Source organism: Mus musculus, chromosome 8 (genome assembly GCF_000001635.26).
Source record: "Mus musculus strain C57BL/6J chromosome 8, GRCm38.p6 C57BL/6J".
NCBI lineage: Eukaryota > Metazoa > Chordata > Mammalia > Rodentia > Muridae > Mus > Mus musculus.
The window spans coordinates 121907713-121931837 of NC_000074.6; the positions used below are offsets into that span (position 1 = coordinate 121907713).

At 51.2% G+C, this 24125-nt stretch overlaps 1 protein-coding gene and 1 long non-coding RNA gene across 2 annotated transcripts in view; one reads left to right on the top strand and one right to left on the bottom strand.

Moving 5' to 3' along the window:
• Positions 1-120: 120 nt before the first annotated feature.
• Positions 121-9169, top strand: BC048644 (cDNA sequence BC048644). The gene is made up of 2 exons (NR_167716.1): positions 121-301; positions 8638-9169. It is a non-coding gene; the product is annotated as a cDNA sequence BC048644 (long non-coding RNA).
• The window catches only part of Car5a (carbonic anhydrase 5a, mitochondrial), a 28778-nt gene continuing 13075 nt past the window's right edge, over positions 8423-24125 (bottom strand). Inside the window, exons 3-7 of the mRNA NM_007608.2 lie at positions 19371-19489; positions 16055-16150; positions 15843-15905; positions 10276-10431; positions 8423-8795 (exon numbers count right to left, since the gene is read on the bottom strand). Of these exons, the coding sequence (NP_031634.2) occupies positions 8652-8795; positions 10276-10431; positions 15843-15905; positions 16055-16150; positions 19371-19489 (578 nt within the window). The 3' untranslated portion in view covers positions 8423-8651. The remainder of the gene's footprint in view (positions 8796-10275; positions 10432-15842; positions 15906-16054; positions 16151-19370; positions 19490-24125) is intronic.

Below are 24125 nucleotides of genomic sequence, written 5' to 3' on the forward strand. Positions count from 1 at the left end.
TATCTCTACCGTTACCCGCCCTCCAGGCTCCGCCCATCGCCGCTGCTGTTGGTTCAGCTCGCAAAGGCCCCCGCCCCCTCAGCCCGCGCGACCCCGCCTCCTTCGCGGGCCCCCGCCCCCAAGTCTGTTAGAGCACGTGGAGCGTTAAGATCCTGAAACTGAGGACTACTGATGTGTTTAACGCGGCGTGACTACTGATGGGTTTATCGCGGCGTGTTTCACAAGATCCGAATGTTGTACGCGGGTGGAGAGTCGACTCACACCTCCTCACAAGTCCTGTGCAGGATGTCAGGGCCGATTGGTAAGGGCGTGCTTCTTCTCCCGCCCCAGGCGGCGCAGAGGACTTGTCAAGGGAGAAAGCACCGGAAGGGGGGTGGCTCAGTGTATAGTCCCAACACCTGCCCGGAATCCTGGCCCTGCCTCGCGGGTGTTTATCTCCGCTTCCTCCAGTGTGCATATCCTGTGCGTCTGGGAGATGAAGGATAAATATCTTATCTAGGATAAGTGGGGGTGGGTTGTGGGGTGAGGCACCCCTATAGTCCAACTTGGTCCAGAGGAAACGAGTCTGAGGGCGAAATGATCCGTCAGCTCTGGAGGAAACGGAAGAATAGACCAGAATGGTAGCCAGCTTACTCCTGGACTTAGATATCCATCTGGTCCCAAGGAGGGTCTTGACAAAAGCTCGATTAGTGGTACACCCAATCTGGAGAAGCAAGTTTTAGAAGGGAACCAACCCAATCTACTGTAGGGTGAAAGGGCTTTAGGTTGTCATTCTTAGGAAATCTTAGGTAAGAGGGTTTTTGAGATAATGTGGTCACACATCTGGAAGGTTCAGCATCCCAGGCCTGGTGCCATCATCGTGGGCACCATTATCAGCTCTGGCATCTTCGTGACGCCCACCGGTGAGCTCAAGGAAGTGGGTTCAAGCCCTCGTGGTATGGGCTGTGTAATTTGAGCTGATGGTACGCTTGGAAAATTTCATTGGTCAAGATAAGTCCAGGAGCCCCAAGACCCCCTCCTTTTCACCAGCTGTTCCATTTTCTGTCCAAAGGAGTCCCCAGGAAAACTCACAGACAAGCAGAAGGGAAGGTGGGGGGGGGGGCTTAATTTAAGAACCTTCAGACTTGTAAGGATACAGAGCCCTGTATGCTCTGCTAAACTGTCCAGTCTGCCAAGCCTTCCCCACTGCTGAGGCATGACCAATGAAGAAATTCAAACTTCTCCCCATCTTTGGATCTACTGCTGCAGCCAAGAATGCCAGAGCTGCCCCTTGGAAGCCCATGTCGGGGAGGTGTTCAGCCAAAGACTCCAAGGGTCACTGGAGCTACCTCCCCCAACCCCCAGTATGTCAGCCATTCACAAGCAATGACAAGCTGGTATCTCTGTAGCCTGAGCAGTGGGAAGCCATGGAGCTAAAAGGTCACACCAACATTAACCATGCCACAGTACAGACTGCCTAAACTGATGGCTTTGGGAAGATTGAGAAACTTGCTTCTCATTCTTGACATAGTCCTTTCAGAGGGCTAAAAGCATACCACCAACCCACTGAGACATCGCTAAGATTCCAAGGTACATCGTCTAACTTAATAGGACACGTGGCAACTCTTAGAAACACTTCATAGTAAACGAGGAAGCCAGTTCTGCAGTTGTGTAACTTGCCTGCCCAGTATGCGCAGCCTCACGGCCTCCTACCTCCAGGCAAGCAGCCTGCTTACCTCTCACCTGTGGGTGGCTAACTAACCCTTGCTTCTTTTGGAATCTGTCCTTGTTCCCAGTGGAATCTGGGTTCTGCATCGCAGCCGTGGGAAAGCTTTGATTTGAACCAGAGATAGCAATAGTCCAAGGAGGTATAAAATCACAACCATAGTTAAGTCAAAGCCACTACCAGAGGCCAAGGACGGTGGTCGTGGAGGAACACAGCAGGTTCAAATGGCTCTTCTGGGTCTGGAGTTCAGAGAGAGAATGAACAAGAGATCAAGAGGGGGACCTGAGCCCTGGGCAGAAGCTGCTCTGGTGACAATACCCAGTGAATGTCCCCGAGACCCCTGGCTCGTGATTCTGCTGCTGCTTATCACAGCGTTAGATAAGACCTTAAACTTTTTCCTGCAAAGCAACCGTTGGTGTGTATTATCTCTGTTTGGTGCCCCCCCCCCCCCCAACACCTCTTCAAACAGCTAAGACTGAAATGTTTTCCAGGGGCGCCATCTACTGGTGGATGGAGGAGCAGTTTCATCTTAAATTTCCTGACTTGGGGCTCCCGGTGTGTGTTCCTAGTGGTTAGCTCTTCAACTGGTCAGTAATTTATTTAAAATGGTGTTGGACTGATTGGATGTTGGGGAGCCTGTCTTCCTATCTCCATCTTGAAACGAGAATGCGTACCTTGTACAGTCCTTCATAGAAGAAAGGGGCGGGGCGGGTCATCGGAGCCCCCCTTCGGCCCTCTGGCCGGTACTTCCCAGGTGTGCTCTCCCACCCTAGGTACATGTGTCTGGGTGTGGCAGAGCATTAGGGAGGTAGAAGGTTGACTGGGGAGGTAAGGGGACTTAGTATAGATACTGCTATGTTGACACTGCTATCTGGTCACCTATGCTGCTGTAAGTAGCTGGGTACAGTAAGCTCACTCACTGTATTAGTTAGGGTTTTACTGCTGTGAACAGACACCATGACCAAGGCAACTCTTATAAGGACAACATTTCATTGGGGCTGGCTTACAGGTTCAGAGATTCAGTTCATTATCATCAAGGCAGGAGCATGGCAGCATCCAGGCAGGCATGGCGCAGGAGCTGAGAGTTCTGTATCTTCATTCTAGGAGAATACTGATTTCCAGGCAGCTAGGATGAGGGTTTTAAAGCCCACACCCACAGTGACACACCTACTCCAACAAGGCTACGCCTTCTAATAGTCCCTCCCTGGGCTGAGCATATACAAACCACCACACTCACCAACTTGGACTTGCATGGAACCGGGCCTGTCAGTGCGCTATCTGGGGATGAGTAGAAGTCTGTTTGCATCTACCCATGAAAAGCCACACAACAGCGGCACAGTAACCGGAGCGTTTCTGCAGATGGAAGTGTGTGCAGTCGCGCCTCTCTCTCTATCACATCAGTACCAAGGGTTGAACTCGGGCCATTCGGATTGGCTACAAGCATCTTTAACCGCTGAGCCATTTTTTATGAACCCTGCCTCGGTTTGTTGTTGTTGTTGCTTAAAATACTTAATTTTTCAAAGATTTATTTTATGTAGATGGGTGTTTTGACTACATGTGTATCTGTGTACCCAGTGTGTGCCTGGTGCCCACAGAGGACAGAGGAGGGCATTGGGTTCCCCTGTAACTGGCGTTACAGAGGGTTGTGAGCCACCGTGAGTTTTGGGAACTTCCAAATTCAGGAGCATTTGAGTGCTACTGAGAAAGATCCCCAGACTGACAGGAAATTCTGACGAGATTAATCTCAGCCCTAGAAACACAGCTGGCCTCTCTCTCCTCCTGTGGACACAGACTCTGCCCCTGAACCCAAGAAGGCCATGATCGATCTGCCTGGTGGTCCACGCCTGCAAACCCAAGTCTCAGCAAGCTGAGGCAGGAGGATCACGTGTTCTAGGCTGGTGTGGGTGTGTGAGGCCCTGTCTCAAGCTTGAGTGAAACATGTAGGCCCTGTTCCTTTACAGGCTCCTCAGGCCATCAATGAGGGGCCTGAGGTGGAAGCAGACTGCTCCCCGCTGTCTCCCTGAACACAGAGATGGGTAGGGAGCATGGCAGAGGCAGAGGTTAAGGACAGGAAGGAGTGGCTCTTGCCAGCAGTCATGGTATCACACACCACACAGCTGGTCTGCAAGAGAGCGGAGGACCCGGCTCCCTCCGAGAGAAACAGGTGCTTAAGCCTCGGTACCACAAGAAGCTTCTGGAACAGAGGCTGAAGGACCATGTCTGTCTCACAACCACACACGCAGATACTTCCCCATTCAGAGAAGTAAATTTGGTGAGAACAGTGAGAGGAAGGGCAACAGCTAAGCCAAACAGCTTAGAGACCAGGCATCCCTCAGTGTCTGTGGCTCTGGGAAGAGAGATGTAGGAGCTTGAAGGGGCCTCTGAGTGTCAAGTTATGTGCTATGGTGGCAGGCACCACAGCCCACTGTCAACAGAGGGATAAAGTCTTGAGCTGTGCAGTAGCCATTGACCACAGAGCACAGCTGAAGACGGACACAGCCAGGCCGCGGGGACTTCCCCAAGGACACTACTCGAGGGGACTGAGTATCCAGAAAGGGGGAGGTTTCTCAGGTCTCAGAATGGCTGCCTGTGCTCTGGGGCTGATAGAGGCTGATAACACAGAATGGGCGAGGGTCAGGGGTTGGGGAGTAGGGTACAGAGACGGCCATCACTGCCGAGACTGTGGCTTTTGTCCCAACGAGGCAGTATTGGGAGATTGGCCAAACGTGGCCTCTTCATGGGGACCCAGCAAGAGTTCTCACACATTCTTAAACACAGAGAAAGTAACAAACACAAGAGCCAAGGACAGAGCCTTGAACTTTCAAAGTTGGGCCAGATATTCTGAAGACAATGGTGTGCCGTCTGAGCAGACCAGGGCTGCGAGGGAGGCAGGAGCCTTTGTTTTTTTGCTCTGCTGCTTTGAGGGCTGATATCAAAGACCTTCCTTCTAGTTTTTGTTTGTAGTTTTGTAGCAATGTGTCCAGGCTCAGACTTCTTCCTGAGAGTTTCAGTGTCGAGGCTAACATGGCTTTTTAAAAATAGCTAACAAAAGGGAAATGTTTTAGGCGACAGAGACATCCCTGCCCTCAGAGGAAAGTGTCGCTGCAGGCTCCTGTCTGAGTTCTTGTTGAGTATGGCATGGAGGTGCCGTGGGGCTAAGACCCTCTCTCCCAGTAAGTGCCTCCACCTTGCTTTCTCTGCCTCTGAGACCCTATGAGAATGGATGATCATGAATGATTAATGTGACTCCTTTGTGGCTTGTCCCAGGCTCCAATCTTGAGACCTGGGCCACAATCCCATTTCCTGGCACACACAGAAGAGTCCTGTTGCTCAAAGAACCTGAGGCCCAAGCTCCTTTCCCATCAAGTTTTCCACACGGTCTGGCCTGGTGGAAGCAGCTCTGTGCCTGCATTTGAGATTCAGGAATTCCCTCTCGTGAATACTGCTTTCCCCTTGCTGCATGAGTCTCAGAGGTCTGGGACACACAAGCATAGGACCTGGGTATCCACTCTTTACAAAAAAGACAAAAAGCAGACAGGTTATCAAGTCTCTGTCCCAGCATCTCACAAGCTACAGTTAGGGATGCGTGCTATCACACATGGCCAGAAGACACACCTTTCTGTTGGGAGCCTTTGGGTGGGGACCTGTCTTGTCTCAGCACTTGCTTGTGTAGACTGAAGTCCCTCTCCTAGAGACTCGAGAATGCTTGTGTTTCTTCAAGTCTCAAGAATGAACTTTGGGGGCTGGAGAGATGGCTCAGTGGTTAAGAGCACTGGCTGGTCTTCCAGAGGTCCTGAGTTCAATTCCCAGAAACCACATGGTGGCTCACAACCATCTGTAATGGGATCTGATGCCCTCTTCTGGTGCGTCTGAAGTCATATATATGTATATGTGTGTGTGTGTGTGTGTGTGTGTATATATATATCTTTTTTAAAAAAAAAATGAACTTTGAGTTCCAACCACAGGCAAGATGATCACTTGCCCTCTGGTGTCATGTCTATAGTGACAGAGCCCCCTGACCCTCTCATACTCTGTTGCCAGCCTTGGCAGCCAAGACACCCAGCATGCCTGGAAGTCAAGAGTGGCCTTCAGGCATTTGCTGCACCTGGGCCAGCTACTGCCACGGTCACAGCTGCACGCTAGCCTCTACACTCTTCTAGGAGGAAGCTATCGGGAAGCCCAGGGTGGCTTTCTGTAGCTGCTCCGGGACACTGCCTAGCCCCGCTGCAGCTGCAGGCTGTTGACACCATAGGAAACTCTGAGCTGGGAGAGGACCAAACTCTGCCAAGGTAAACCCGGGGACTCCGCGGGCTCTCTTTGATTCAGCCTGCTATTTGTGGACCAGAGTACATATTTATTCTTTATTTCCCCCCAGCGAGACACAGTGTGCCTTGGAAGACAGACCAGCGCTTGCTTATTTTTCTGTGTTGTTTTTCATTGCATTACCTGGCGGGGAAGCAACGTTTGAAGATAATACGATAAGGTGGTTGAGCCGTGTTTCCACCTGAGGGAGAGTGGTAATGCCATAAAAGCAATAACTACCACATGAATGGGGATTTCCCACCCCCTTCTTCCAAGCAAGCAAACAGTTAAAAAAAAAAATCCCCAAATGGCTGAGGTGACAGAACATCTGTTGTCACCTGGAACAGAGGTGATGGAGCCCCAGGTAGTCCTGATCCAGTGTACAAAGGAGGCCTCGGAGCCGGCCATTCCTCTTGGCTTTGTGATGCTGAATGCTGTGTGCTGGTCAGAGCAGGTGCACGGGCAGGAGGCAGCTCGCATTCCTCCAGGAAATAAACACGGAGGGACCCCAACCCTCGGGTACTGTCCATCTTCACTCCATTTGGAATCTGAATCCCAGGGGGCTGATGACGAAAGACAACAGAAGCCAAAGGATCACAGAGCACATTGGATGCACTGGGCCAAGAGGTCAGAAGACGACACAATAGGGATAAGGACCAGAGTGTGACGGAGGGTGAGCGGTCTGTAACAGGCCATTGTCAGAGCCCAAGGGAGGGGCAGCTGCAGGGCCATCTGAGGGTGGAGATCCCAGGAAAAGGTAAGAAGCTGGAGACCCAGCCTGAAGGAGCAGGGTGAGGGTGCCAAGAGCGGTGATGTTTGTAGAGGAGGCACCACCGCGTCCCCAGCCACACTGGTGGCTAGTGTGGTGGAGTGAGGCTGTACACCCTGCTAAGGACACTCCTCTCTCTATAGTGCCACTACCAGGTGGGGCATCCGGAGATGCAGTTGAGGCCCTGAGAGTTGAGTCTGCCAGCCGTTTTTCCAGAGAAAAGGCATCCAACAGAGGGGTGTCTGGCAGCAGTGTGGCAGGGCGCATGTCTCGCCTTTCAAGGCGTCTCACTTTATACCGAATCCCTTCCTGGAGGTCAAGAGATACAGAGCCTGTGGCGATGTTCCTCAGGGACACCCACGTCTAAACCTTTGACCCCGTGGATGTGTGACCCAGCCTCGGGGACTCTGCAGGGGATCAAGGCCATGGTTATGGGGAACTGATCCTGGACCGTGTAGGGACACCAGGTAAAAACCATGAGGGGGTCTTTCTGAGGCCGTTGGGCCAGACCACAAGAGATGTGACTGTGGAAGTATGGAATGAGGGGACAGAAAAGTCAGTTTGTGGCCATAGAGCCAGCAGTATGGAGGGCAAGCCTTGACTACGCTGAGTTCCAGGCCAGCCTGGGGCTGTACGGCGGTGAGTCTCTCCAGGGCCTCCAGAAGGAAGCCGCCTTGCTCACACCTTGACTACAGCCTGCCTGGGCTTTCCTAAGAATGGGCTTCAGGCTCTCGAAGCCACCCAGCTCTCCATGGTGTGTTACAGGGGTCTCCAATTTGACACTGAAGAAAGGATGTTGGTCCCACCCTCTGTGTTACTGAGGACACTGGGTGGCCCTAGCAGTGTGCCACAGACAACTTCCACGTGCGGAGCGGAAAAAACAGGAGCTGAGAGCCAGACAAAACAGTCAGTTGGGGAGGCTTGCTTTTGTTTTATTTATTTTTTATTTGTTCGGTTTCTGTTTTTGGATTTTTGTTTTTGTTGTGTTGGGATAGGGTCTCATTACATAGCCCTGGCTGTCCTGGAACTCACTGTGTAAAACAGGCTGACCTTGAACTCACAGAGATCCATCCTTTCTGCCTCCCCAGTACTGGGATTAAAGGCATGAGCCACCACATTCCACAGTTTGCTCAGTCTTGAAGGCCACCTTGTACCTATCTTGGGTCTTCTGCTCAGAGTTGTACTCTATAAACTTAAGTTTCTCTGTCTCTGTCCTTCTCACTGTGTCTATGACTTGGGCATTTTGGGGCACCTGTATGTATAGATGCAAATGTGCATTTTTTGCCTGTGGATGTCACAGGGCAATGTCACATGTCAGTCAGTCCTCAGACACCTCCCACATTTTGCCTGAGACAGGACCTCTCACCAGGTCTGGAATTTTACAACACAGCCCCCAGCCGGCTGGCCTGCAGGCTTCCACCCATCTCTGCTTCCCGTGTTGCCCGTCACTGAGGCTTACGTGCTCACGGCACTGTCGTTAGCTTTTCGTACAGATACTGGGGATCCGAACTCGGGTCCTCGGGGCACAAGGCCAGCACTTTGTGGGCTGAGCTGTTCCTCAGCTCTGCTCGGGTTTCTTTAAAGAATATCTCTTATTTACAACAACAACAACAACAACAAAGCAGGTCTCTCCTCTTCTTTTTTTTTTTTTTTTTTTCGGGACAGGGTTTCTCTGTGTAGTCCTGGCTGTCCTGGAACTCACTCTGTAGACCAGGCTGGCCTCGAACTCAGAAATCTGCCTGCCTCTGCCTCCCATGTGCTGGGATTAAAGGCGTGCGCCACTGCCGCCCCGGCTCGTCGTGCCACGTGGCACCCTGGAAACTCGGGCCCCCTTTCCGGTCTGCTCTGCCTATCCTTACAGACTTCATCCTGAGATTAAGACCTCATCTTGGTCCGATCAAGCCGGAAGGACGAGCGAAGTTTGCGGTCCCTGAGGGGCTGGAGCGGGCGGTAGTTGTTCACCATCACATCCTCTTCCTCACCTCGCCCGGAGAACAAGAGTGTGCGGAACGTGGATAGCTGGAACGGAGAACAGCCGCGGTGAGCTGACACAGGCACAGAGAGATCCACGTGCCGGGTGACCCCTCCCACACTGACCAACAGAACTCAGTATAATGAACCCGTGACTCCGCGAAGTCCAAGGGATCACTAAAGGCACAGTGGCCACCACTCCATTGGGTTTGGAGAGCCCATAGACACGAGGGGAACCCAGTGGTTCCAATGAACCAAGAGGGAACTGAGGCCCAGCCAACAGCCAGCACCTACTTGCCAGCCACTGAGTGAGCCACTAGGTAGGGAAGGAATCCCCTGGGTATGTGCCATGATATACATCTTTCTGTTAATGTATACATTTACACCCCACCCCCAATGAACTGTGATGAGATGGACAGGAACTCATCGGGGCCAATTAACCACTTTCTTTTTTCCTGAGAAAGAAAACGACCCTTCCCTGAGGGGAACAGAAAGGTCCCATCGAGACTTGTTCTTATACAGATGGGCCTTCTCAGGCACAGCCTGGCTGAGCTGTTGAACTCAGGACAATGTTCACACCTGGACCTTAGGGAATATGACGTATGCTGGCTTCACACATGATGTATGCCGCTTCATACGTGACGTATGGTACCTCAAAATATTATCATGGGGCCTTGCACTCGGTGACTCTCATGCAAACAGAAAACCCTTCTAGCAGTTCGGGAACACCTCAAATACTCCAGCGGGGCCAGGGAGGCATGGCACAGTCGGTATCCTGCTTGAGTTTGAGCCTAGCATGCATGGTGGTGCGCTCTTGCAATCCTAGCTTAGCATGCATGGTGGTGCGCTCTTGCAATCCCAGCCTAGCATGCATGATGGTGCGCTCTTGCAATCCCAGCCTAGCATGCATGGTTGTGCGCTCTTGCAATCCCAGCCTAGCATGCATGGTGGTGCGCTCTTGCAATCCTAGCCTAGCATGCATGGTTGTGCGCTCTTGCAATCCCAGGCTAGCATGCATGATGGTGCGCTCTTGCAATCCCAGCCTAGCATGCATGGTTGTGCGCTCTTGCAATCCCAGCCTAGCATGCATGGTGGTGCGCTCTTGCAATCCCAGCCTAGCATGCATGGTGGTGCGCTCTTGCAATCCCAGCCTAGCATGCATGGTGGTGCGCTCTTGCAATCCCAGCCTAGCATGCATGGTGGTGCGCTCTTGCAATCCCAGCCTAGCATGCATGGTGGTGCACTCTTGCAATCCCAGCACTGGGGAGGCGGAGCCAGGGGAACCTGGTGCTTAGTAGTCAGCAAGCCTAGCCTCGTGGGTGAGTTTCAGGTCAATGAGACACCCTGTCACAAAGCACAAGACGAGTGGTACCCAGAGAGTGACAGCCAGGACTTGACTTGAGACCTCCACAACACAAACATGGGTGGACCAGAAAATGGAGTCCAGCAATGCCCTACCATGACACCTCAATGAAGAGGCAGGTAAAAATGACCTCTCTTGGGGCTGTGACACAGCTGGAGTGCTCACCTGGCTCGGGGACACCTCAACAGGCGTCTTCTGCACAATCCAGGTGACTGACTCAGCAAGTGGCGGGGTGGTGAGGGAGCCAGGGTAGGTCCAGTAATCCCGGCAGGCAGGCAGCAGACAAGAGGGGTCAAAGGGTCCCATGGCCACCTGTGTATCCTGACAACGAGAACCACAGCCCCAACAATCAGGGGGTCTGTCATATATGGGGGCCTTTCCGTCTTACCACAGCTTTGATGGCCAAACGAGTGTTCTGGACACAGGTCATTGTCATATGTGGAAACATAAAGAAAAGGTGACTCTTCTTTACAAAAAAGGGACTCTTACCAAATGGTTGTATTTCCCCTGAAAGTTATGCCTTCCTATATACCTTGGCTGAGAAGATGTGTTGGTACATATATATGGGGGTACCATTTTTGACATTTTAAAAATATTTATTGAATGTATATGAGCACACTGTAGTTGTTTTAAGACACACCAGAAGAGGACATCAGAACCCATTACAGATGGTTGTGCTCCACCATGTGGTTGCTGGGATTTGAACTCAGGACCTCTGGAAGAGCAGTCAGTGCTGTTAATCTCTGAGCCATCTCTCCAGCCCCATGTTTTACATTTTCAAGTGTGCAATTTGGGGGTTTTGAGAACATTCACTTCATGCAGTCACCACCCACATTGACCTCCAGAACTTTCTCTGCCTCATTAAACACTGCCTCCCATTCTTCCTTGACCTCTGGAAGCCACAGTCTACTCCCTAGCTCTGACCCTGCAGACCCATGGAAGCCAACGTGTCTCCTTTGTGCAGCCTTGGCTGGCCTGGACTCACAGAGATCTGGGGTTAAAGGCTGTGCTTCCACGGCTGGCTTTGCACCTGGCCTATTTTACTGAGCATTGTGATGTTGTCATTGGGGTTTATCATGCACAGTAGGTGTTAGAACAGCTAGCCTGCCTGCCTGCCTGCCTGCCTGCCTGCCTCCCTCCCTTCCTCCCTCCCTCCCTCCCTCATCCCATTTTGGTTTGTTTTTTTGTTTTGTTTTGTTTTGTTTTTTTAAGACAGGGTTTCTCTCCCTGAACTTTCTCTGTAGACCAGGCTAGCCTCAAACTTAGAGATCTACAGCCTCTGCCTCCCAAGTGCTGGGATTAAAGGCCTATGACACAATACCCAGCTGAGATGGGGTCTTGTGTAGCCCAGGTATCCTCAAAATATGTTAGACAGGGATAAATTTGAATTCCTGATCCTCCTGCCTCCTCCTCCTCCTCCTGAGTGCCAAAATTACTGACATGAGCAAGGATGTTCTGTGCGTCCTGTGTTATGGCTGGCTGAGAAGCATCCACCATGTGACTAGGCTGTGTTTCATCTGCATCCACCCATGTTGGCCACTTGGCCTGCTTCTCCCTTGTGGCTATCTTAAAAGTACTTCCAGAATGGGAGGGGGTGGGCGCCGGTGGCTTCGGGCAACTTTCAGTTCTCAGGGTGAGTACACATACATGAGATTGCTGGGCCAGGTGGACTCTCTTGTTTGTTTTTGTTTTTCTTCTTTTAGTTTTAAGGACCCATAGTGTGTTTTCAACAGTTGTTGCACCAATAAATCTTACAGTTTTAAAACAGCAGCCTGCCACTGGGTACACTGGTGCACACTTTAAATCTCAGCCCTTGGGAGGTAGAGGCAGGTGGATCTCTTGAGTTAAGGCCAGCCTGGTCCACAGAGAAACCCTGTCTCAAACAAAAACAAACAAACCCATCTGCCTTGTCTCTCTCGAGCAGCCTGACATATAAAGTGTACATGCTATGGGGCCCTTCCCCCCAACCCTCATGTTCTTCCCTGTCACTGGGAGCAGGTGGGAGCGACACCCCCCTACCCCCCCCCACACACACACCCTGCCTCGCATCTGCTCTTGGGTATTGCCCAAGCTCTCTGCCCTCCTCTAAGACAGCTGGAGTCAGCCTGGCCTCTGCCTCAGGCAAGTTCATAGCTGAGTTTGCAACACTTCCTAGGTTTCATAAGACTCTCAGCTCCCTTGGGAGCCACTGTCCTTCTGCTCCTACAAGCAAGCATTCCTTTCATTTCATCACAGATGCCTGTGTGAGTGACCTGTGTGAGCCTAACTTTGCCTCAGGTGCTGAGGACACAGAAAAGTGGACAGAACCACTTCCTTCTACACGAACCCCCATAGGACCAGTAAGCAAAAAACAAGCACTTCACACTGGGGACAAGGTGGAGAAGCAGGACAGGGGGTGGGGGTGGGGGTGGGGAGACAGCGAGAGGCATGGTCCCAGAGGCCTAACCGGGTGGCATCTGAGAACAAACACAGAAGACATGAAGGAAGAGTCTGTGTCGTGCGCACATCTGTTGCAAAGGTCCTGGGGCAAAAGCAGCCTGAGGGACAACAGAAAACATCAAGGACCTGGTGTGGCCAGAAATAGTATATGAGGCACAAAAGCAGAGTGGCTGGAGAGATGGCTCCATCAGGACAGTACCCGCATTGCAAGTCTGTGGCCCTGAGTTTAGACCTCAGGAGGTATGCGGGGAAGCTGGGTGGTGTACGCTCCACAAACCCCAGCACCGGGGAAGCAGAGACAGGCAGATCCTGGGGCTCGCTTGCCAGCCAGCCTCATCTCCTCTGTGAACTCTAGAACACGAGAGACTCTGCCTTAAAGACTAAGGTGGGAAAAAAAAAAAAAGCCTGACACACCTTTAATCCCAGCACTCGGGAGGCAGAGGCAGGCGGATTTCTGAGTTTGAGGCCAGCCTGGTCTACAGAGTGAGTTCCAGGACCCTCCCCTCAAAAAAAAAAAAAAAAAAAAAAAAAAAAAAGACTAAGGTGGGCAGCACCTAAGGACCTGCTGAGGCCTGCACACACACCTGCACACACATGCCTGCACATACACTTGCACACACTCCTGCATACACATGCCTGCACACACACCTGCACACCTACCTGCACACACCTACCTGCGCGCACACACCTGCACACACACAAAGCATCAACATAAAGAGGAGACAGAAGAGGGACGCCTACAGAGAGTGACACCTTGCCTCAGCCTGGGAATGGGGTCCCTACAAACCTCCACCTCGGCAGCAGAAGTGCCAACTGCTCACCGGCCGGGTGATGCTCATCACATCAGGGTGACGCTGCTCCAGGGGGCAGAGGCAGAGCTCCCTCTTCACTTTGAACCTCCTAGCGGCCTAGTGGTCCCTGGGGTCCTGAGGCGAGCAGGCTGTCCCGGGACAGCCACAGGGGTGGTGGTGGGGAGACAGGGAGATGGAGAAAATGAACCCAATCAAGACCCTTAGCCAGTAGTAATGCTGAGTACTACACAGGGTGCCAGGAGTCAGTCCCTAGCTCGAGGACCCAAGGAGACCCCAAATTCCAGCTAGGCCATTCAGCCTGAGCCATGACGTCGTATCCTGGGCTGTGGAGACACGGGAGGAGCCCAGAGGGGCAGCAAAGCATCCTTCAGAATGGGCTTACCTTGCAGTCGAGCGGGGTTTTGACCCCAAGGCCACCCGCCCCTCACTTCCTCCCTCCATCCTCCTCAGAGTCACCACGGTCAAGCATTTTAAAGTCTGACAGGCCCCCTACGTGCCCCTCAAGGTAAGAACACACTCAAGAGTCCACTGCAGACAGCAGAGTCCCGCGCAGCTGCTCGAGACAGCCCAGTACGTGTCACAGCCTCCCTGGCCTCCCCCCATCCCCATCACAACAGCAGATGAGCCTTTGAGAGTCACAGCTGGGGCCCGGACCCAACCAGTTTACCAAAGACCAACCCTGTGCACGTGCCACTTTAATCTGGGTAACAGGCCCTCGTGGGCTCTCAGGTCCTAAGATCCAAATTTCACAAACAGGGAAGTCGGGGCTCTGAGATGTTAAGTCACTTGAACAAACCACACAGTTCCCTGGCAGATCAAGGGCCTTGAACCCAAGAGTTCTTGACTGAGGATCTTCACCACATACCAAACACCCCTAGAAGCCCCAAGGTTGCAGATGAGAGCCACTGGACCGGGGTCCATGAACGTCTCCCAGTCTTTAGCCTGTGGAGCCCTCCACGGCTGGACCTTTTGTGTCTTAAAGTCCTTTTATCTCCTAGGGTCTGTGGGTTGTTTTCAGGGGGCTAGTGTGACTGGGGCCAGAACTGAGTCCCAGACCCCAGGTCTCCCCTGCCGTCAGCCGGCGAGGGAAAGTAGCTCCAGAACCTTCCAAGGAAGTCAAACAGACCCTGAGTAAACAACTGCTCTGCTCTTTTCTCTCCCACCCCTGTGGGAGGCAGAGGCCAGCTGGGAAAACATCCCAGTCTCCAGTTCTGTTCTGGCTGTGGCCCAGCACGGAAGAGGGCGAGGAGCTGTGCAGCCCAGTACCTTGGCCTTGGCCTTGAGGTGTTCCAGGGCACGGAACAGTGTGGGTAAGGGATCTGTCTCCATCCCAAGGGGCGTCTGGACCGCAACATCAAGAGAAGGCAAGGGACAGATCAAACACTCCTGTGAGCTTTGAGGAAGGGGTGGCCACACTTTCCTGCAGGTCAGCTCTCACCATTGTTAAGACAGATGGAAGCCTCCTCTGTCCCCATGTCACCACGTCTAAGGGCCACCTTGCTTCCTTTTATGCCTCAGAATTCTTTGTTGTGGTACTGAATAAATAAACCCATCTCCTTGGAATTTCCATGTTTCCATCAATGTCCCCTCTGGGTTGCTCTTAAAGAAAAGCAACACTGTTACTCTGCCTTTCCCTGGAGACAGGCTAACATACGGAGGTATACAAAGAGTGTCCGGCCACCTTCAGGGAGAACCGGGGGCCCTGCCACTGGCCTATGCGCCCGCCACCCAGGCTGCCCACCCCCCATCCCACCCCACCCCGCTGCCATCTGCTTTGTCCTTGGTCTCAGGCTCCTTTTCGGGTGTGCAGGTGGTGTGCAGGCTCACACGTAGCAGGTAGATATTTCTGTCTGCTTTAACAGACTTTATCACTCCTGGACATTGTGTTTGAGCAGAGCAAGAACCAAGATGGGTCCCAACTCTTCCACAGGCTCCTGGGATTTCCCAGGATTTGGATTTGGCCATCCCAAGGAGTCCAGGATCCTTGTCTCACATGGGGGGTTGGGGGGAGGTCAACTTCTGACCCTCCAGCTTCCAAGTCCTGAGACTGCAGCTGTCTCCCACACATGCAGTTTATGCCGGTGCAGGGGGTTGAACCCAAGGCCTTGTGCATGCACAGTGAGGTCTCCACCAACAAGAGCTACACCTGAGTCCTCTTTCTTGTTTGTTTCTAAAAAGTCTCATTCTGTAATCCCAGGCTAGCCTGGAACTCATTATGTAGCCCAGACTAGCCTTGAACTTTTGGCTACTCTCCTGCCTCGGCCCTCTCAAGGGCTGGAATTACAGACATAGGCCACCAATCTCTATGCTCTATGTCCAAATCCAGCTCGTGGCAAGGGTCTTACTTAGGACCTACTGGCCCTTACCTTCTCTTCCCAGAACCAGAACCCCACAGCCTCTGCCAAACTCTTTGAATTTTCCTGAGTGAGTCGTTGCTCTGGCAACTGGGGTGCCCAACTGTGCTGGTTTCACGATTCTTACCTTGTGTCTTACTTCCGGCAAGACATCCACCAGCTTCTGCAGGGCCTGGTGATGCGCCCCGAGCTGTGTACCACAGACACAGAGTGTTAGCCTGGGCAGCAGACAATGGAAACACACTGTGCTCGCAAGAGGGGCAGTGTGCGAAAGGCCATTGTTGATGACCGGACCCGCCATTCTCAGTGCGAGAGGCGTGGCCGCCCAGCAGACGCTACCTTCAGAAACACGCCGATGACCGCCAGCCCGTTCTCCCCCACGGAGGCTTTCTTGTAATTTTCATATTTCGTGGAATTCCAGTGAACCAGATGGAGCTGAAACAGGGTAGAAAGAGAATGTTAACACAGCGCAGTGCAGCAGAAACAGCAGCCACGCCACTCTCCGTCCGGCACACCCATGGGTCACGCCATTGTCACATGCGTACTCAAAGTGCTGGTGGCCGGAAGAGAGGGAGAAGACTCTTGCTTTACTTTCCCTTCCTGCCGCTGTGACACTACACCCAGACAAAGACAACCGGAAGGAGAAAGGGTTTATTTTAGCTCACGGTTCAAAGGTACCGTTTATTATGGCGGGCAACTCAAGGCAGCAGGAGCCTGAGGCCACTCGTCACATCACGTCCACAGTCAGAAGAGGCAAGCATTGTATGCAAGCTTCCTTTTACCCACTTTCTCCACGTACACAGTCCGGGCCTCCACCAGGGCGTGTTCCCGTCTGCATACACTCCGTAAGGGTTGCGGTGGCTTGAATGAGACTGTCCACCATGAACTTGTGTATTTGAACATTTGGTCTCCAGTAGGGGTGGGGGAGGCACTGTTTAAGGAAGTTTAAGAGGGTGGGCTTGTTGGAGGAAGTGTGCAGTTAAGAATACTGGCCTGGGGGCTGGAGAGATGGCTGAGTGGTTAAGAGCACTGACTGCTCTTCCAGAGGTCCTGAGTTCAATTCCCAGTAACCCCATGGTGGCTCCCAACCATCTGTGATGAGATCTGATGCCCTTTTATGTCACACAGGTGTACGTGCAGATAGAGCACTCAACCATAAAACAAATCTTTAATAACATCAACAACAACAATAATAAAACATTGGCCTGTGTTCAATCCCCAGCAAGTTCAAGAGCATTTCCAAAATGAGAAAAAAATGAAAAATGAAAAAAAAAGAGAGAGAAAAAAAGTGTTTTGAGTTGTCAAGACAGAAGTGAGTAGTTTGATCATCTGTACCGACATGTCACTTGGAACAAGGGTCACCAGATAAGACGCTGGACTGTCAGCACTGAGCAGTTTCTCAGAGAGGTAAGTCCCCGAACATCATACCTGGCGTCTGACCCTGGACTCTGCCCTGTCTTTATTTTGTAACCCTTCTATTTCTTGCATGTAAGGTTGTAGACCTTACATGCCTTGTGAGGCACTGGGGGAATTCACAACGGGAAGAAATAAAGCAGAGTCCTTCATAAGGCAGCAAGAAGGCCTCTGTGTCAGCCAGGGGGCACTCTATCTTCCCACCCAAGGATTTTGTATCTATTTGGAATAAAAATATTACGTCAGTGTTTTTCTTTTTCTTTACAGATTTATTTATTTACTATATTATGTAAATACACTGTAGCTGTCTTCAGACACCCTAGAAGAGGGAATCAGATCTCATTATGGATGGTTGTGAGCCACCATGTGGTTGCTGGGATTTGAACTCAGGACCTTCGAAAGGGCAGTCAGTGCTCTTAACCACTAAGCTACCTCTCCAGCCCCCAGTGTTCTTCTTGAAATGAAATAAATAGCAACAACTATTCAAGTTGGACTCATAGTATGTTAGTGTCTCTGTCTCTCTCTTAAGATTTATTTTATGAGCCTGGCGTGGTGGCGCACGCCTTTGATCCCAGCACTTGGGAGGCAGAGGCAGGCGGATTTCTGAGTTCGAGGCCAGTCTGGTCTACAAAGTGAGTTCCAGGTTAGCCAGGGCTACACAGAGAAACCCTGTCTCGAAAAAACAAACAAAAAGAAAAAAAGAAAAGGAAAAAAAGAAAAAAAAAGATTTATTTTATGTATATCTGAGTCCTCTATGTTAGAGCTGAGGATGGCTACATAGAAGGATGTGCGTGGGTTCCGTGCAAATATGACGGCTTTGTCAGAGGGAGTTCCGGGGCTCCTTGGATACAGCACAGGGCACAAGTTTCCCCTAAGCACAAAAGCTGGGGTAGAGGCATTCTCAATTGTGCCTAACCATGAATCTTCAGGGACCAGGGTCTGCTCACAAGAACTTTGATTGCCACTAGCTGAGGATAGACGCTGTGCGCCCTCTAGTGGCCACACGTATCACTTCCGAATGAACAACAACCACTGGACTCCCATCTGTGGCTTTAGCTAGACTCTGGTTCACGTCTCCAACCAGAGATCGATGAGAGCCAAAATATTGAGTGTACATCCAATTGTTGGGGGTGGAAGGCAGAGGGTGAGAAGAGGAGGGGGCAGAGATGGGAGTGACAAGGTAATTATGGCAATCCGGCAATTTGAGAGCTGAGGTAGTAACCTTATGGTTTATCACCACACGGACGCTCCATTTTTCTTTTTCCTTTTTTCTTTCTTCCTTTCATTTTTTTTCTGTTTTTTTGAGACAGGGTTTCTCTGTATAGCTCTGGCTATCCTGGAACTCACTTTGTAGACCAGGCTGGCCTCGAACTCAGAAATCTGCCTGCCTCTGCTTCCCTAGTGCTGGGATTAAAGGTGTGCACCACCACGCCCGGCTTCCATTTTCCATTCTGTTGGAAAATGTCGGTGATGTCGTGCCCAGAGGTCTCCAGACATCGCCTCAGCTTCTTTGATTTATTTTTGGTGGTCACCTGTGTTAGCATTTCTTCTAGGCTCCGCTCCACAGTTGCCTGGCAGCAGCCAGGTATGCCTGACTCACTATAAAAGAGGCTGTTTTGGGCTGGAGAGATGGCTCAGTGATTAAGAGCACTGACTGCTCTTCCAGAGATCCAGCAACCACACGGTGGCTCACAAACATCTGTAATGGAATCCGATGCTCTCTTCTGGTATGCATGAAGACAGCTACAATGTACTCACATACATAAACTAAATACATAACTCTTTTTAAAAAGGGGGGGCTATTTGTCCCTCCTCTCTCTCACTCTCTTACCCTCTTAATCTCTTACTCTCTTAGCCTCTCTGTCCCTTTTCTCCCCTATCCCCTCCCCCTCTCTCCTCTCTCTCTGCCGTTCTCTGTCTCTACCCCCTCAATTGCCCTCCCCATACCCTAAATAAACTCTATTCATACTATATCCGAGGTACTATTTTCATCGTGTGGCTGGTACCTCAAGGGGAAGGGGGTGTTTCAGCCTGGGCCCACAGAGGCACCCCCTTCCACTTCACCATATAAAGCAGCGATAATTAAGTGGGTTCAGCTGCTTTTGGGCACTTTGTAAGTGTGTGTGTGTGTGTGTGTGTGTGTGTGTGTGTGTGTGTAAGGCGACAGTGAGGTCTAGTCACCCTGTAGTCGGACTGAGATTGAAAGCACCCAATCGTGTGTTGTCTCACAGTGTTTACGAACCTCAGCTGGGTAGGTATGGCCGTCCACTGCGTGCTCTGAGCCCCATTCATCTGTTGCTCCCCAGTGGAAATGAAACTGCTTCAGCCTGTAGTGGTTTCCCAGAGGCCCACCGCTGATCCCTGCAAGCAAGAGAAGAGACACATGAACCTGGACTACTGAGTAGGCCCAGCACTGTCTCCGTGTGTGTGTGTGTGTGTCTGTGTGTGTGTGTGTGTGTGTGTGTGTGTGTCTGTGTGTGTCTGTGTGTATCTGTGTGTGATGGGGGCAACCTTCTACACACACACACACACACACACACACACCCCGATCGCTGTGCTGCAAAACCCAGGGAGGTCCATGAAAGGTGAGCCCGGCCAGGGTATGGCCACCTCAGTCCTAGAGCAGAGCCTACCACAGCAGGTTCACACTAAGGTCTAGGATAGCGGAAGGCCAACTCCGAGCACAGTCACTAGATGGCGGTAAGAACCTCGAGTCTCTACATGTGACTACACAGAGACACAGGATGATTTCTGAGATGTGTGCTAATCCTACAAGGAGTTCCAAAGAGTTTCTTTTCTTCTGAGAAAGCGTCTCATGTGGCTCAAGCTGGCAATGGATTCTGTTTGTAACCAAGGATGGCTTTGAATTTCTGATCCCCTTGACTGTGATGGTCTGTGTATGCTTGGCCCAGGAAGTGGCACTATTAGAAGGTGTGTCCTTGTTGGAGTGAGTGTGTCCTTGTTGGAGTGGGTGTGTCACTGTGGGTATGGACTTTAAAGCCCTCATCCTAACTGCCTGGAAGTCAGTCTTCCACGAGCAGCCTTCAGATGAAGATGTAGAACTCTCAGCTCTGCCTGCACCATGCCTGCCTTGATGAGTATGGACTGAACCTCTGAACCTGTAAGTCAGTCCCAATTAAAGATTGCCCTTAGAAGAGTTGTCTTGGTCATGGTGTCTGTTCACAGCAGTAAAGCCCTAACTAAGAGACTCCCCCACCTCCTGAGCTCTGGGATTACAGGTGTGTGCATCACACCTGGTCATCTGGGTACCCTGCACAGAAACAAATTCAATAGGTCCAGAGTAGTTCTGGGAGCCTGGTTGACGAGGCCCCACGTGGCTAATCACATTTCTACCAGTTGCTGACACATTTCCATCAAAGCCTGCTGGACACTTCAGCATTCATAGAAAGCAGCACCAGGTGCTCCCAGGATGGCCAGGCAAGCCTGAGCTCAGGGCAGAGCTGGGAAGCCTGGTCCATGGTTAGAGATGCCTCCATGCATATAGCATGCTGGGGAACTTAGCCTCGTGTATCAACTTGTTGCAGCTTTCTTTCTGTTTCTGTGACAAACACTTTGGCCAAAAGCAACTTAGAGGAGGAGAGGGTTAATGTGCCTTAACGAGGTCACAGTCCTCACCCAAGGGACTCCGCAGGGATTCAGAAGCAGAAATCGTGGAGAAATGCCATTCCCCGCACCTTTCTTTCAGGCTCATGCCTAGCTAGCTTAGCCTAGGGCCATCTGCCTAGGGAATGGCACCCCCCACAGTGGGCTGGGTCCTCCCACATCAGTTTACCATCAAAGACAATCCCCCTCAGACAGGCACACAAGCCAATCGAATCTGAGCAACCCGTCTATTGAGACTTCCTTCTTAGGAGACTCTAGGTCATATCAGATTGATAGTTAAAGCTGACCAGGACACCGAATGGCAAATGAGTCTTATGCCATGTGGAGTGAAAGATGCTGCTGAGTTCTGACTGCCTCCAGCTGATGGAGCGTGCTTCCTTTTCCCTGTGAAAACAATGTGCGTCGGGTAGCACTGCCCTGCACACTGGGGACAGAGCTAGCTCATGCTTGTGCCGTGGTCTGGGCAGGTGCTGGGCTGGTACAATCTTACCATCTCCTTATCCCAAAGCAAGATGGGTGTTCTAGACTGTCATCCAGTCTTAAAACCTCAAGCTATCACCTAACTTCAGATAAGAGGCTGGAGGGATGGCTCAGCATTTAAGAGCACTGGCTGCTTTTCTAGGAGACCAGGAGTTCAATGCCTGGACTCACATGGCACCTCACAACCATCTATGAACTCCACTTTCCAGGGATCTAATACCCTCTTCTGCCTCTGTAGCCACCAGGCACACAAGATGCACATAGATCGATATGCAGGCAGCACACACACACACACACACACACACACACACACACATTAAAATTTATGAAAATGCACAGATAAGGGCCAAGAAATAAAGAGATGGTTCACTCAGTAAAGTGCTTATCTTATAAACATTAATATATGAGTTTGAGCCAGTGTAGTGGTGTGTGTCTTTAATTTCAGCACTTGGGGGCCAGAGGCAGGAGGATCTCTGTGAGTATGAGGCCAGACTGGTCTACATAATAACTTCCAGGCTAGCCGGGACTACATAATGAAACCATGTCTTGAAAACAACAAGCAGACAAAGCTTGAGCTTAACCCCCTGCACCCAGGTTCAGTGGTGCGCCCCTGTCACCCCAGTGCTGAGGGGATGGACACAAGGGGATCTGTTGAATGCACTGTCCAGCCAGCTTAGACTCATTAGTGAGCTTCAGGGACTGAGGGAACCTGTCTCAAAAAAACAAGGGAGATGGCTCCCAAGGAACAACACCTGATTTGAAGTTGTCCTTGGGCTTCCACGGGTGCACACATGTACATAACATACATACACACTCAATGCTAAATTACAGACGGGATTCTTTTTTTAAAAAGATTTATTTATTTATTTTATGTATGTGAGTACACTGTAGCTGTCTTCAGACACACTCGAAGAGGACATCAGATCCCATTACAGATGGTTGTGAGCCACCATGTGGTTGCTGGGAATTGAACTCAGGACCTCTGGAAGAACAGTTGGTGCTCTTCCCCACTGAGCCATCTCTCCAGCCCCATAGATGGGATTCTTAATCCACATGTAGCAGTAGTTTTGGCTATACTGCTTTGGCTTTCAGAGGATCGCCTATGTGCACCTGCCCAGGAGCTGTCTTTGGATCCTCGAATGAAAGACACACACACACACACACACACACACACACACACACACACTAGCTTATTTTTTTAAATGCCTGGCTTCTTCAAAGGCTGGGCACTCCTAAACCTTCCCCTGCTATCCTGCTACCCCAGGCCGAATTGGGGAAGTGGCCAGTGGCCAGTGGCCTTCTTCCTTCTACCCCAAGTCATGGTGAATCTCCTGTTCCTCTCTATGTTGCACAATTCTGAGTGTCCCCCACCCTCGTGCCCAGCCATTGGCCATTGGCATCTTTCTTGATCGATCAAAAACCAACTGGGGACAAGGACCTTTGGTGTCTGGACACATAGATTTCCAATTGAATCAAAGCATTAGAACCAATCTCCAACATGCACAGACACAGCCTTCTCCCCAGTGGAGACCATCTGAGCTGTGGGTGCCACTCATAAACTAGGAATCGAGGTCCTGGTCTTCATATGAGAGGGTCCAGGCTGAGGCAAATCTGTGGTGGAGTTTGCATCCCAGGATTCTGTATGGTTCTCTTGGGCTACAAATACACAAGGGGCAGCTCCAATCATGATCCTTTGACCAACAAAAGTCAAAAGACCACTGTAGTCAAACTGGGGCCAGGCAGTGGCTCTGCACTCTCCCTAATAGCATCAGAAGACCCTTTGTAGAATAGCCCCTCTGAGTTGGAGTCTGCCTCAGTGAGACACATCAGCCCCTCAGAGGTGGACAGTCTCATGAAGAGCAGCCTGCAGAGTGCTGGGGACCCATCTGGGACAGGAAGGGATGACGCTTCTCGCCCACCAACCAAGAGGCATCGTTTATGTCTATCTGATCAAGGAGCTTGCTAGTTCTATGTGGATGACCCTGTTCTGGGGATCATGCAAGCTCATAAAACCAAACCAAACCAAACCAAAGAACAAAAACAACTTCAAAGGCTGCAGTACACTTAATAAAAATAAGGGAAAGCCAGGCGTGGTCATGCACACATTTAATCCCAACACTCTGGAGGCAGAGGCATGGAGATCTCTATGAGTTCAAAGACAGCTTTGTCTACATATGGAATGCCAGGCTAGCCAGGGCTGTATAGTGAGACCCCTTCTGAAAACACACACACACACACACACACACACACACACACACACACACACACACAAAAGGGTATTTGAGGGGAGAATACTTGTTGGCTTGCTCAGGAAGCTCAGTGGAAAGGCAGGTGGAGTCTTAATGTCTCCCAGCAAAGTAAGGTAACCACGTGACTTGCACTGGATAGGAGAAGCTCTAGAGAAGTGAAGTTGGGAGGAGAGGCCAGGAATTGGGGGTCCTGGGGACTTGGGGCTTGAGGCCTTTTTGAGCCCAGGGCACTGTGCACACAGTGCAACCTCACCATCCAAGAATTCGCACATATGGAGGAGTATTCCTGAACCCTTTCAAGCCGGAACAGAAAATTCTCGATGTGGCAGTGTTTCCAAGATTAGCCTTGACAGCAGCAAAGCAACAAGTGCATGCTTATTTAAGGAATGGCTCATTTCACTTCCACATCCCAGTTCATCACTGAGGGAAGTCAGGGCAGGAACCGGACCAAGAGCTGGTGCAGAGGCCGTGGAGGGTGCTGCTGACTGGCTTGCTCCACATGGTTCCACATGGTTCGTTCATCCTGCTTTCTTATAGAAACCAGGACCACCGGCCCGGATTTGGCTACACCCACAGTGGGCGTGGTCCTCCCACGTCATCAGTCAAGACCAATCTGATCCCAGACTAATATGGTGAAGGCATCT